At 38.9% G+C, this 13944-nt stretch overlaps 2 protein-coding genes across 30 annotated transcripts in view; one reads left to right on the forward strand and one right to left on the reverse strand.

The window, feature by feature from the left end:
- The window catches only part of LOC100020979 (cytochrome c oxidase assembly factor 8), a 45786-nt gene extending 43842 nt beyond the window's left edge, over positions 1-1944 (reverse strand). For all 4 annotated transcript variants that reach the window (XM_007473513.3, XM_056811214.1, XM_056811215.1 and 1 more), the window contains exon 1: positions 1771-1944. In XM_007473513.3, the coding sequence (XP_007473575.1) occupies positions 1771-1944 (174 nt within the window). The remainder of the gene's footprint in view (positions 1-1770) is intronic.
- Positions 1945-1971: 27 nt separating this feature from the next.
- On the forward strand, positions 1972-11826 carry BAG5 (BAG cochaperone 5). 26 transcript variants are annotated; one of them, XR_457609.3, is made up of 6 exons: positions 1972-2192; positions 5091-6471; positions 8718-8767; positions 9520-9559; positions 10189-10300; positions 11289-11596. XR_457609.3 is itself a non-coding variant. In XM_056811212.1 (4 exons), the coding sequence occupies exons 1-2, from the start codon at positions 1972-1974 to the stop codon at positions 6460-6462; spliced, it is 1593 nt and encodes a 530-aa protein (XP_056667190.1). In that variant the 3' UTR covers positions 6463-6471; positions 9520-9559; positions 11661-11826. The 26 variants fall into 26 exon arrangements, 7 of the variants coding, with proteins under 7 accessions (XP_056667190.1, XP_007473571.1, XP_007473570.1 ...); XR_008915077.1 differs by lacking the exons at positions 10189-10300; positions 11289-11596 and adding an exon at positions 11661-11826; XR_457606.3 differs by having other exon boundaries at positions 5091-8767; positions 10189-10272.
- Positions 11827-13944: the final 2118 nt, after the last annotated feature.

Below are 13944 nucleotides of genomic sequence, written 5' to 3' on the forward strand. Positions count from 1 at the left end.
TCAAACATCTCACTACAAATGACAAATGGTTCCCATATATACCAAAATATTTACAGCATTACTTTTTGTGGTAATAAAAAAATGGAAACAATGTAGGTATTAATCACTTGAGAAAAGACTGAACTGTGGTATATAAATGGAATATGAATGTAATTTTATTGATATAGAGAACTCATAGGTGAGGAAACTCCCTCTATCAATGCTTCAACTTATAGTTCAATTTATGATCAAGGTCACATTAAGTGACTTGAACAGTGGTTCAATGTGTCAGAGATCAGATCTGACAAAATCTTCCTGGCCTTAAGGTTAATACTCCATCCACTAAACCACACTGCCTTACCATATTGCATTTTTATACTTTTATTTATATCTGCAGCAGAGAGTTAGGGAGCTAATATTTTCACATGGCAGCAAAAAAAAAATCAAGCTATTATTGAGCTGTGGCAAAGAAATGAAAAATTAATGGGAGGCCACTGATCCACTAAAAGCATCTCAGAGTGAAGACTCTGGTTGAAGTTACCAGTTATACCTCCTTCAAGGACTGAAGGAGGTTTCCAAACACAAAGACAGATAGTATAACACATTCTTATCAATTTTTTACAGAAACATTTCATGTATACCAATTTTACCCTCAAACATAGAAATTGCTTGCTTGGGTCAGATAGCTATAAATTGGGAAAGAAATTCAAACCTCTTCTTAAATGTTAAGAATTTTCCTAACTAGGGAGTCTTATTTACTAACTATTAACTTTTCATCTGATATAAATTCCATAAAACAGCAGAGGAGAAGAAGGAACCATTCAGCCCTAAGGGTCATTAGTCCTTAGTCTAAAAATAACTAATTGTTGTAATAGAATGCGGCTGATATATTTCCAAAGGAAGGTGAGATGTGATAAAGGTCACATCCAAGTCTTTCTCCTGACAAAATACCTAGGAAAGATTTAGCTCTACTCCAATGCTCCAGGGAAGGCTGGAACATAAAGGATAGAATTCTGGCCAAGGACCACTCTACCAAGTAACTGTAACTACACATAAGCACACACCTGGTGCTTCAATCAAACAAACCATCCCGCAGAGACAGTGCAAACACAGTCATAATATGATAGTTTATTCACTGTTCTGGAGAGGCTCTGCAAAAATTCCAGTTGACTCCAAAGATGATTCAGCAGCTGAGATTCACGGACTAGGTCAGGATTTAAGCACACATAAGCAGTGATTTAGGGGCACAGATTCAGAGTAACAGGAAGTGGCTTACGGACACACCCACCCAGATTCTGTAAAACACCCGCGGAGGTTCAGTGGCACGGACACACCTCGAGACTCAGGGACGACACTCTCTTTGCCTCTCTCCCTGCCCGGCTGGGAAAGTGACAGACACCTGTCGAGATTTAGTAACACTCACCACTCGCCCAGCGGATAACAATAATGGGCCCACGGCTGGAGCTCGGTGATGTGTAAGGATCACCCCTTACCAGCCAATCCGTAGTGACAGACATACACTGAGGTTCAGTGACACTCTGCCCCTCCCCCAGAGAAACACGTCGGGGTTCAGTGACACTCTCGCTGCCCCTCCCCCCACCCGGGCCGAGGCGCAGTGACACACACGTCGGGGTTCAGTGACACGCACACACGTCGAGGTTCGTTGACGGGCTGCCGCAGGGCGGGCTCAGTGACACCGGCGTCGCCTCAGTGGGTCACGGGCTGAGCCACTTCCCGGCCTCCTTCCCACCTCGGGGTTCCCCAGGCCCGCCCCGCTGACGCCCTGATTACCCGGCACTGTGTCGAGTCCCCGGGCTCCGCTCCTCTTTTCAGACCAGGCCGGCGGCAGTGGAGAACAAAGCCGCGGCGGGGCGGGCAGAGGAGCCCCAGTCTCCCGCCCCCCCGAGAAGCCGCCGCGGCCGCCACGACAGCCGCCATTCGAGTCCCTCTCGGTCCCGCCTCCATAGTGCCGCTTTACGGCAGCCTCGTAAAATGGCGGCGGCGGAGGAGGAGCCGGAGAAAGAGCAGGAACAAGGAAGCCGGGGGCCGACCATGTCCGCGTCCCGCGGTAACCAGCGAGCGATAGAGGCGTCGAGGCATTGCCCCATCTGGACGTCTGAGTCGCCCTCGACGGGGGCTTTGGTGCCATCGAAACGTACTTCTACCCGGCTTCACGAGGACTCTGGATGGAGCGACTTCTCTCCGGGCCAGAGGTGTGTGTGTGGGCTTATCCCGGGCAGGGAGGCGTTCGGCCCGTATGGGGGCGGGAGGAGGAGGAGCAGGAGGAGGAGCTGGAGGAGAAGGAAGTGGAGGAAGAGAGCTAGGTGGGGCTGAGACTGAGGCTGAGTTTGAGGCTGTCTGCGGAGGTAGTCGAGGCCGCAAGAAATGGCGACCGTCGGACAGGTGAGGGATGGCCGCAGGCGGGTCGGCGAGCAAGCGAGCGAGACGGAGCACTTCTTACTAGTGTCCGACTTGGGGTGACAAGGGCTGGGCAGAGACTGGGAGGGACTCTGGTGTGGCGACTGATGAGAATCCGGTTAGCCCCGGGCTTCCCTCCGCCCCCCTCCCGCTCTCTCTCCTAGTTCCTTGCAGCCTCCCGGGGCGAGATGTAGGTTCGTCTTACCAGACCCTCCCCCCGACCCTAGGCTTCCTCCACCGCATCCCCTCCGAGGCTGGGCCCCCCTTTACCTACACTCTGCTCCATCCTCTCAGACTTCTGCTCACCTTTTTTTTTCCAACCCCTTATTCACTTACTGGTCATTGTCTCTTTTCACGCCCCCTCCCCCCAAACTCCCAAAGGCCAGTCCCCTCGTTTTTACTTCCTCCATGCTCTTAGAGTCAAGTATTCACCTTTTCATTCACTCCCCCCTTTCCTTCACCCCTCTCCGAGCCCGGGATCCACCTTCCTTCCCTTGCAATCAGAACCTGGGCCCCTTTCACTCCTCCATGCACACGGGTCAGACTTTCTGCCAGGAGCTCCTTCCTCTCCCCCCCCCCACTTCAAGTTCTCTGGACCCCTTAGCTTTGGCGGAGTGCCTCCTCACAATCGAGGCTGCTGCTCTAACTACTTCCCTCACCCTCCCCCCCAAGCCATTTCTCCTCCAACTTGGCCTTCTCCCTCCCCCCGACCCAAACCATCACGACCACCCCTGGGCCCCTGGATTTTAGGAAGGAAGGAGATATCGATTTTTTCCCCTCACCCTTTAGGAGTCTATTTTAGATACTCAGGAGAACCTGTTGCCTCCCCTCCCCCATGGCTGACTCTATTGTGAGGTCAGGGCCAAGTCAAGGCCTGAGATTCCCCACCCTCCCTAGGAACTTAGGCTTCCCTCCCTGCCCAGGGGTATAGAAGCCAGGCCATAGAAGATGACCACTATGGCCTGTCCCCTAAGCTCTGTGCTCCTTTCAGAACTATGTGGGGCAGGGTGACACAAGAGGATGTACCTTTGGGCTTTGCCACCTAACCCATAAAGGGGCTCATCCATCTTATACCAACTTCAGGAAGCAAACACAGGGGCCTAGCCAGTTCCAACATTCCTCAGCAACTCTACATCCTTTCTTTCCTTCAGAGTAAGTTGAAGAGACCATTGATTTGATGATACTAGTGGAATTTAATGTGGGAGGTGGCACTTGGCCCAAGTCCTCAAGTTTTTTTGTTTTTTGGCCCTTGCTATCTGTAAAGCCAAAAGAACGTCTCTGAGACTAGTATTCATGTCTTTTTATTAATTGTCAAAAAAAGAGGTGTGCCACCAACAATCTGTCTTTAAACCATTCCAGACTCTTGTAATATAGGGATGATATATTAGTTCTTTTAAATTGAGTAGCAGCACTCTATTGGACCTGATTTGGAGGTAGGAGTGAAACAGCTAAGTGTTACACAGGATTTAGAGCTGGAAGGGACCTTGGAGACAGATCACCTAATTTACTTTCGAATTCCTTGCATTTTACATATAGATGGAGAAATTGAATGAAACTCGGAGAGGGAGGTGAAGTAATTTACTCTCAGAAGTAGGTAATAAGTAGCAGAACCTGGAATCCGGTTCACCTCTTCTGACTTCAGATATGTCCTCACTTTTCAGTATTGGCCCCCATTCTCCTTGCAAAATACTTGCTAGATCTCTTGAGAAGGTTTTAGATATTTTTGAAATGAAAACAGGAAGAAAGTAGAAAATCCCTAGATCAGGCAGTGATCCTAGGGGAACTAAGCACTTAACAAAAATATTGGTTTTTGTTTATAGGGAAGAAAGGAAAGGATGAGACTGTATCCTTGCATCAATAGCCTAGTTCTTATTAAATTTCCTTTTTACGAAAAAGTAGGACATGGGTCAGAGGAAGAGAAAAGTTTTATTTATCTGTTCTCTATTTTCAACCATTGTACTTTATGTAAACATATGTAAACAATGTTACATAATGTAACATTATGTAAAACAAAAGACCAAATCAATGACTTAAAAACCTTAAAGAATTGAAATTTAAAAAATAATCATGTTACTTGCAAGCTAATTTATAGCCTACTTTTTGAATAGTTAAGTCTTGGTTCTTTATTACAGTTGAGGATATTTGAGATACATAGGCCCAGGGCCACAGATAAAACAAGTGACACAATCCAAGTCTTCTTGGTTTCTAGTCTTAGGCTCATAGTATATAGTATAGTCTTGTTTATTTATCTAATTTTAATTATTTGGGTAGTTTGATAGGTCTACCTTATGGCATGAAAATTTTCAAAGGCAGCTGGCAGGATTTGTCAAGCAGGAATGACTTCAAATATGTGCCTGGAGACAGACACTATACCTGTCAAATGAGGAACATCCTTGCTAATTCAGTTTGATCTCAAGGTGATGAATTTTGGGGGTGTCAGCTATTTTTGAAGACCATCTATATTTTAGTCACTGAGGGATTGCTGTATGTTGATAAAGGAGTATCCACATCAAAGTCATGAAATGCATTGTTGTGAAATGTAGCCAAGGACTTAGGACATGTTTGAGATAAAAAGCTAACATCATGCTATCAGGTAAAGAAATATGTGGAAGAAATGAAATTATTTTAAAGTGAATTAATACTTGATAACTAAAGAATTATTCCATAATTAATTACTCTTCTCATTTTTTTAGCTCTTGTAAAAGTGAATCAAATAAGAGTATGGATATGGGAAATCAACATCCTTCTATTACTAGACTTCAGGAAATCCAAAAAGAAGTCAAGAGTATTGAACAGCAAGTGGTTGGCTTCAGTGGTCTCTCAGATGACAAGAACTATAAGAAGCTGGAAAGGATTCTGACTAAACAACTTTTTGAAATTGACTCTGTAGATACTGAAGGAAAGGGGGATATTCAACAAGCCAGAAAAAGAGCTGCTCAAGAAACAGAGCGCCTTCTCAAAGAACTGGAGCAGAATGCAAACCACCCACATCGAATAGAGATAGATAATATTTTTAAGGAAGCTCAAGCACTTGTCAAGGAAGAAATCGCTCCACTCTGTAGTGGAGATAACAGGTTAACTGATGAATTTGAAGAAGCCATCCAGGATGTTATACTGAGACTGACACATGTAAAAACAGGAGGGAAAATCTCTTTGCGGAAAGCAAGATATCACACATTGACCAAAATATGTGCAGTTCAAGAGATTATTGAAGATTTCATGAAGAAACAACCTTCCTTGCCACTTTCTGAAGATACACATCCTTCTGTCTCCAAAATAAACTCTGTTATGTGCGAAGTGAACAAAGCCCGAGGGACTCTTATTGCTCTTTTAATGGGAGTAAACAACAGTGAGACTTGCAAGCACTTGTCCTGTGTGCTCTCAGGGTTGATTGCTGATCTGGATGCTTTAGATGTCTGTGGACGTACAGAAGTAAGAAATTATAGGAAGGAAGTAGTGGAAGATATCAACAAATTATTGAAATATTTGGATTTAGAAGAAGAAGCAGATTCTACTTATGCATTTGACCTGGGACAGAATCAATCCATTTTAAAAATAGAAGAGATCCTCAAGAAAATGAGAGATGTGAAGAAGGAACTTCTTCAAGCACAAAATCCTTCTGATTTATATCTGGGATCAAAGACAGAATTGCAAGGTTTAATTGGACAGTTGGATGAAGTGGACCTTGGGAAGAACCCATGTATCCGAGAAGCAAGAAGAAGAGCTGTAATAGAAGTACAAACACTTATCACTTATATTGACTTGAAGGAAGCTCTTGAGAAAAGAAAGCAAGGAGTTGCTGAGGAACACCCATCCCACAAAGCCGTCTGGAATGTTCTCGGAAGCTTATCTGACATCCAGCGAGAAGTTCTTTCATTTGACGGAAATAGAACTGATAAGAACTATATACGGCTGGAGGAACTTCTCACCAAGCAGCTGCTAACCCTAGATGCTGTGGATCCTCAAGGAGAAGAGAAGTCCAAAACTGCCAGAAAACAAGCTGTGAAACTTGCACAAAATATTCTCAGCTATCTCGACCTGAAATCAGATGAATGGGAATACTAAGAACCAGAGGTCACACATTTGATATTGCTTGTTTTGCACTTTATGTAGAATCCTATATATTTACATAGAGCTCTTTCAGTCTACTAAGACATATATGATTTAAACATGCATATTTCAATACCAGTATTTGTTTATGACCCCTGACTTGAATAAGTTACATATCTACCATTTTTCATGGTGCAAAAACATATTTACAATCCACTAGCATTTCCATTTGGGTTGTGTTATCTGTATGATGTGTATTTTTATTCTTAAAAAATGAGTTCTGTTAGAAGTGGAGTTTATAGTAATCTATTTTTTAAATGGATAGTGCAAAAGTAAAAAAAATGCAGATGTTCTGAATTCTAGATAGCCTTCTTACACAGTACTAGAAAAAATTATGAGAAATAAATAAATTATTGGCCTGATAAGATTAAGATCCAAACACTAGAGTGGCACAAGTATAAATTTTAATATGCTAAATAAAAGCAAAAAGGAAAACCAACTTTTTAAATTTAGAAATGTTGATTTGTTTTTCCATCTTACTATTTTTTTGTTGTTTAAGCAACTTTTTTTTGGTAAGAATTTTATGTTTAGAAAAGTATCTTTTCCCCTGTGCTATGCATAGGGGATGACAAGGTAGTCAACAAATTCTGTCCCTTTTTTGTTATGAAATTATGAAAACTAATAGCAAAAAAGGGGAAATTTTAGTTTGTATTGAAGAGGAGATTAAAGTACTCCACATTTAAAATTTTTTGACTTTTTTAAGTTTGTACGTTAAATCTGAACTGAACTGTAGTAATTTATGTGGCTTTGGATTAGAATTTTTTGGTTAAGTTTTTGATCTTGGAGGGGATGGAAAACTTATGGAGACTAGAAATGAGTAATTTGTTATCAGTGGCAAGTTATGCTAAGAGAGGCAGAAAAATATAATAGGTAATGGTTTTCTTCTATCTGACAGTCAAGGCTATATAATAGACAAACTTATTAAATGAACCCAATTTAATTTTGCAACAGATAATTGCAAAATAGAGCCACTGAAGTAAATTTTCCTGGGTTTGTCATTATAAGAAATTAATTGCCAATTGGAAAAGGATGCCAGCATTTTAAGTACCAAACTAACTGGAAAAAAAGCATTGAATTAGTGATGCTAAGTAATCATTAGATTGTTAGGGGTCATTTTATTCATCTGTAGAAGCTATTTTTACTCTGAAATAGACATTCAAACAATTGCAGTACATGAAAGTTTTCATAAAATTCCATAAGTATTTTTCTAAATTTGATTCTGTTGCCTGCGAGCCAAACAAAAGTGCCTTTTTAGCATCTTAAAAGTAGTACCACCTTTTAGGTTCCTATATTCTATATGGTTGGCAGCAGCCAGACATTTCTATAACATCCCAGTGAAAATAGCAAAGCCTATTAGACTTTATACATTGAACCATATGTTAATATTTACTTTCAGATGCTTTTGTTTGAAATAGAAAAAAACATTTTGGCAAGGAAAAAACCTTAATAAAGTACCACCAACCAAGTGGTAAGCTTGGTTTAAAAAAAAAAACAAGTAAGCTTTTGTTTTTGGCAATTGCAAAAAGGTCGTTGATAATATACTTGTCTTCTTTCATGCTTCGTTTATTTTTTTTTTAATTTTCTCAACATTATATAACAGGAGCTTAAAAGCCAGCAGCAGAACCCATCTATATGCAATGGCTTCTTTCCTCAACTTTCCCTAATTCACCATAGTATTGCATTTTGTTTATATTTTCATTTTTTACCAAAAAGCTTGAATATTTTTGTATCACTGACTTTTTTCATGGTCACTTTAAATTTTGAAGGGTATATATATATATATATATGTATATATATATATACCATAATACTGCCTATTAATTGAATGTGACATTTTCAGCCTTTGAGAAATAAGACATGACAATGCATTTTAACTTCACCCCAGTTTTGTTTTTTTATTTTGCTATGCCCACTGACCTGTAGAGTATGACATTTTTTATGCAATTTTTTCCCCCAAAACTATGTCTTATCATTTATTAAAGGAACATCTCATTTAAAACTAGGCACTACCTTTAGGTGGTGCTAAATTTGCCAGTTGGTTTGAATTTATGACAGGGGTATTTTGTTGTTCAAAACTGTTAGATTAACCTTGAGTGATGTAATAGATTGACTATTTTGGTGGTTGGGGGGAAATGGAAAATTATCTGTTTGGTCAAAATGTTCAAACATGCCTTTTGTTTCTTTATTTTAACCTATTCCTTATTGCCAAGGACCCATTCCTATTGTTCTTACTGGTGTAATGAACTCCAGTAACACAAAGGTTAGTTTTTCTATTTTACTTATTGGGAACTGGTTTGAGTTGACGTGCATTTACAAATTGGCTCATATTATATTTTTATAATTTTTGCATGAAGGAATATTGTAAACTAATGGATAATATACAAAAAAGTATGGCCTGTACTTGTGTTACTGAATAGTCATAAAATATTTGTAGGTAGTATATAATCTACATTCATAACCAGAATGGCCAGAGGGTGTTTGTTTTCTTTAGCATTTTTAGATCTTTTATTCAACAAAGTTTAAATGAACCAGACCATAATGAAGTAGTTATTAGAAATAAATATACCTACCATATAGAATTTAAATGAAATGCTTTAATTTTGTTAAATTGATGTGGTATAGTATATTTGAAGTAGTGGCAATACAACATACATTTTGTATGTTTTGAGAAAAATGTAAAATACTGTTTTTTTATTTGTAATATTGCTTTTCTGCATCTTATCTGGTTTGTGATTTTCTTAAGTTCAGGATTCTGCAAGTTCAGGATTTTCTTAGAAGTCATTTAAGCATTCAAATGACCAGGTCTTTTTTTTTTCTTTTAAAAAAATCCATTAGGAAATACTTGCCATTGATTGTTACATGTATAGCTACACATGAGTATTTGTACAGTGTTTATTTCCTATCCCCTTCTTGACTAATAAAAAATGTAGTAGTGTGTCTAGATAGTTTAATATTGTTTTGAATTATACATATTCTTATATACATAATTACTAATGAAATAAAATCTCTTAGGTTATCTTTGGATTGGAGAAAGGGCATAAGCTAATCTAAGGTGTGTGTTTTTTGTTTTGATGGCTTGAAATATTTTTGTTAAACATTACATTAACAGTAATTCCTCCATTATCAAATGCTTTAGAAACAAAGATCCTTTTTAGTAAAGTTAATTCAAGTGGGGAAGGATTTAGGAGAATTCTCTGTTCCCAGTGGCATCAGTGACCACAAAAATTATTATGGTGCTGTGTCTCAGGCACAAGCCTTTTGTAACTGGACTTTATTCTCTGAGACTGGAGATGGTATTCTTAAAGAAAAGTAGGCATATACTTTGTGAAGAAGAGGAGCTGCAACTAGGGAAGCTTTATATGTTCTTATGATTCCTAGATTTTACTGTTAATCAATTTTCTGACATTCAAGTACCATTGAAATGCATCCTCTTCACTAATTGAAATATGGCTATTTTGTCCATGAGTCCTTCTTTTGGGTATATTTGAAATTTTTTGTATTTAGAGTTCTTGAACTATCTTAAGAGTGGCATTTATCATATTATGGTATAAAACTGAAGGACTCGATGCATGTTTTCAGTAACTAATATTTGCAGATATCTTCATCTATTATACAGCATTTTTATTGCTATCTTTAAGTGATTTCCTGGTGGGTTTTTTTCCCCTCTTCTCTGTTTTCCAGGTGACTCAGACCAGAAAAACAAGGGCAACTTGTTCAGCCATGCAAATTTAGAATGGGCCCAGGAACCAAAAGAAATTAGTACAGGTGGAAAAGAAATCATACTTTGTGAAAAGTTAAGAATTTTAATAAAAATGGAAAATTTTACTCTTTTCCCACACCACCCCCCTTTATGGTGCTTGAAGCTATTGAGACTTTTGACCTAATTTAGATGATAGCATGTAGAACTAGACGGAACCCTAGAAATCTCCTCTTCTAAACCCTCCCTGGGATGCTGGGCAATTCATTAAAAATTTGAGTGCTTAATTTATGCATACTTTGGGAGTCCAAAGAATGACACCTAAATAGGAAAGCTTTACACATACAAACAGGTAAATAATCCAAGAAAAGAAAGTATCTTGAATTAATTATGGATTGTTTTTAATTAATTATGGATTATTTTTTAATCTTTATTTTGGATGTTATTCTTTAGCCCAGGGTTTCCTAGCTTATATTTTTTTAACCCTTAACTTCCACTTTGTAATCAATATTATGGATTGGTTCCAAGGCAGTAAGAGTGGTAAGGACTAGGCAATGATTTTTGCCCAAGGTCACACAGGTGAGAAGTATCTGAGACCAGATGTGAACTCAGAACCTCCTGTCTCCAGGCCTGAGACCCCTAGCTGTCCCTTTTTAGCCTGTTTCATGGCATGAACTCTTCAGTCTGGTGAAGCTTGTGGGATCCTTTTTCAGAATAATGCTTTTAAATTGAAGAAATACCTAGGATTGCCAACAAAATTTAATTCTACTGAAATAGTTATAAAAAGAACTTTTTTTTAGTTGGCAAATCCTTGGTTAAGAACCAAAGAACTTTGTCTTTATGCCTTCATTTAAAATACTCTTGTCTTTTTTAAGTTGGAGAGCCAGTTAAGATTACAATATTAATGAGGGTCTCTCAAAATACTCATATGGTGTGCCATCACTATATGGCAGGTATAAGAGAACAAAAACAATAGTATGAAAAACTTTCATTACATTATATTTTAAAATATCTTGGAATAAAAGTTTACTAAAAATCCTTCAGTGCTTTATCATGGTTATAGAAGTGACCTTAAATTTTACAGGCAATACCTGCAACCTACAAGCTCCATCGGCACCTGCTAACTGAAGAGGCGTAAAGTAGTCCAGTGACAGAAAATCTGGCCTCTAAGGAACAACCAGCTTATATCCAAAGGGTTCAACAGCAGAAGATGGATCTTTTTTGGCTATGAATCATTAGACTTAAGCATAAAAGGGACTGAAAGTAATCAGACATGAAATTATAGATATTTGAAGCATCCTGGAAAAATATTGTTTTATTAAACTTAAATTACATTGTAATAACATCCAGAAGACTAAATTTGAACCCAAAAGAACTACCTGTAATCCTTTTTCTGGTTGTAGTTTTTCTTTCATTATTTCAGGAGCCTCTAAAAGCCTTTACTTTCTCTCCTCAGGTCCTACATGGTTTCTAGCAGCTGGCCAAGTTGCTCTAATGATGCTGCTAATGTATCAAAGACACCAGTTCAAGCCACCTAGAGTGATTGGGCCCTAGCTCTTGCTACTAGTTTGTATTTGTATTTGATTATGAAATGGACAAGTATGGCTCAACACAACATTTAATGACTGTGGCGTGATACATTTTCCACAACTTTGTGAACAGGTTAGTTTTGGTCTATAAGCATGAGACTATGATTTTGAAACACATGGACTTATATGTATCAGGCTTATAGTCTATCAAGATGGTAGACTATACCTTGAAAACTTAATGGGATGATGGTTCCTTAGGGTTTATATAGCACTTTAAATGAAGCACTTTTTAAACTCAACATAACTGGTATAAAGGTTATTTCCATTTTACAGATGATGAAACAGAAGGCCCTGAAGCTGTGACTCACTTCATAAAGCTAGTAAGAGTTGTGATGTGCAAACCTCCAATGCTTCACTATAAGTTTAGCATTCTTTCTGCTGTACTACATTGCATCTCTCATGTGATAGAGGACACAATCTCAATTAGAGGTCATTTAGTACAACACATACTTGAATAGAAATACCCATCCATCTAGCTTTGGTTTGGAGACCTCTGACTCTTAGGGAACCCACTATCTGACAAGAGCTGTTCAGAAGTGGTAAGGCTGCCAAAGTAGTCACATGTTTTATTATATTGAGCCTAAATCTGCCTCCTTGGAACTACTACTCTGCATCAGTAAAATGGGGAGGAAGCACCAAACTTGATCAATATCCTAACCTGTAAAAAGAGATAATCGCAGAACAACAGAACTAGAAAGAGACTTTAATGATCATTAAAACTACCCCACACTTTAACACCTAAGAAAAACTTAGTGCCCCAAAGGGAAACATTTATCCTAACCCTGAACTGTATTACAGGCATTTTGTTTCTTAGTCAAAATCTTTTAAGAGATTGAAAAAATTTTTAGAACATTTATCAAGCAAAATACTGTCCCTAATCTTCTGAAGCTTGCACTATAGTAGGAAGATGAGGCATAAGTATACATAACTACCTAACTTAAATGCTCACCTGGGGAAAGATCATTATACATCAGAATTCAGGTTTTTTCTTTATGGAAAAGCCTTGAGAGCCTGTTTTCCTGTGAGCCACGCAACTATTGTGCCTTACTTTCTTCCATCCAATTCAGTAACCATTGACTAAATGCAAACTTTGTGCCAGGCACTGTACTAAGCAATGGTGATACAAACATATTCTACAAGCCTACATAAACTAATAGTAGGGAGTACAGAAATGTCTAGGCAAGATGCAACAAGAAATTTCAGGTGAGAAATTGCCTTCCCCTAGAAGGATAGGAGGGCTTCAGGAGGGACATACTTTGAAAAAAGGAACTTCAACAGAAGGAAAAGAAAGTAGGGAAAGTGATCTATCTGGGCATACACTACGGTCAGTAAAGACATGGAAAAGAGCAAGGGCCAAAGAAGAACTCTAAAGAGTAGTCCAGTTGGCTGGAATTCAGGGTATTGGGATGGGGATGGAAGGTAGTGTAAAAGACTGGAGAGGTTAGTAGAGTCAGGTTGTGGACAATCTTGAATTGTTGGGAGTTTCTACAGTGTACAATGGGGAACTACTAAAGGTTTTTTAGTAGATGATAGCAAAATCAGAAGTGTGTTATTAGGAAGCCTATTTCAGGATTTATTGTAGAATGGGAAGGCAAAAAAAAACACTTTGATTATTGCCGTGGGAGCTCTGAATTAGTGGCTATAGTGAATGGAGAGAGCCAAAGGAAAAAAGGTATTTCAAAGAGCTATATCAATTAGGGGCAGGACAGAATCAAAGATGACTAAAGTTTCTAGCCTTGACATCAGGGAGGATAGTTGCCATCAGCATAAACAAGCCATGGGGGGAGAGTTGAAGGCATTGGGCTTAAAAGATCACTACAATCCCTTCTACAATAGGTTTGCCCCTTTGGAAGAGTATGCTGAGAAAATTGGAAATGAGATACTTTGTTACACACCTGGACTGTTACTAGTTTGATTTTTAAACAATGTAAATTTGTGTTCCTTACCTCTAAGAGTGATACTGAACACTAGATTTGGAGTGAGAAGGCTTGGTTTCTATACTAGATCTGCTACTTTCTGTGTGACATTAGACAAGTCATTTAAACCTGGGCCTCAATTTCTTCAGCTATAAAATGAATATTGAAACAGATGAGCCCTAAAGACCTTTCAGGATCTAAGTCTATGTTTCCTTTTCTCCAGTGAGGTTTATAA

This window comes from Monodelphis domestica, chromosome 1, assembly GCF_027887165.1.
Source record: "Monodelphis domestica isolate mMonDom1 chromosome 1, mMonDom1.pri, whole genome shotgun sequence".
Taxonomy (NCBI): Eukaryota; Metazoa; Chordata; class Mammalia; order Didelphimorphia; family Didelphidae; genus Monodelphis; species Monodelphis domestica.

Excerpts from the sequence above, each read along its gene's own strand:
- BAG5 (XM_056811212.1), top strand. The coding sequence starts at position 1,972 with ATGGCGGCGGCGGAGGAGGAGCCGGAGAAAGAGCAGGAACAAGGAAGC. Across the intron at positions 2,193-5,090 it reads GACTTCTCTCCGGGCCAGAG|CTCTTGTAAAAGTGAATCAA; the intron begins GTGTGTGTGTGG and ends TCATTTTTTTAG.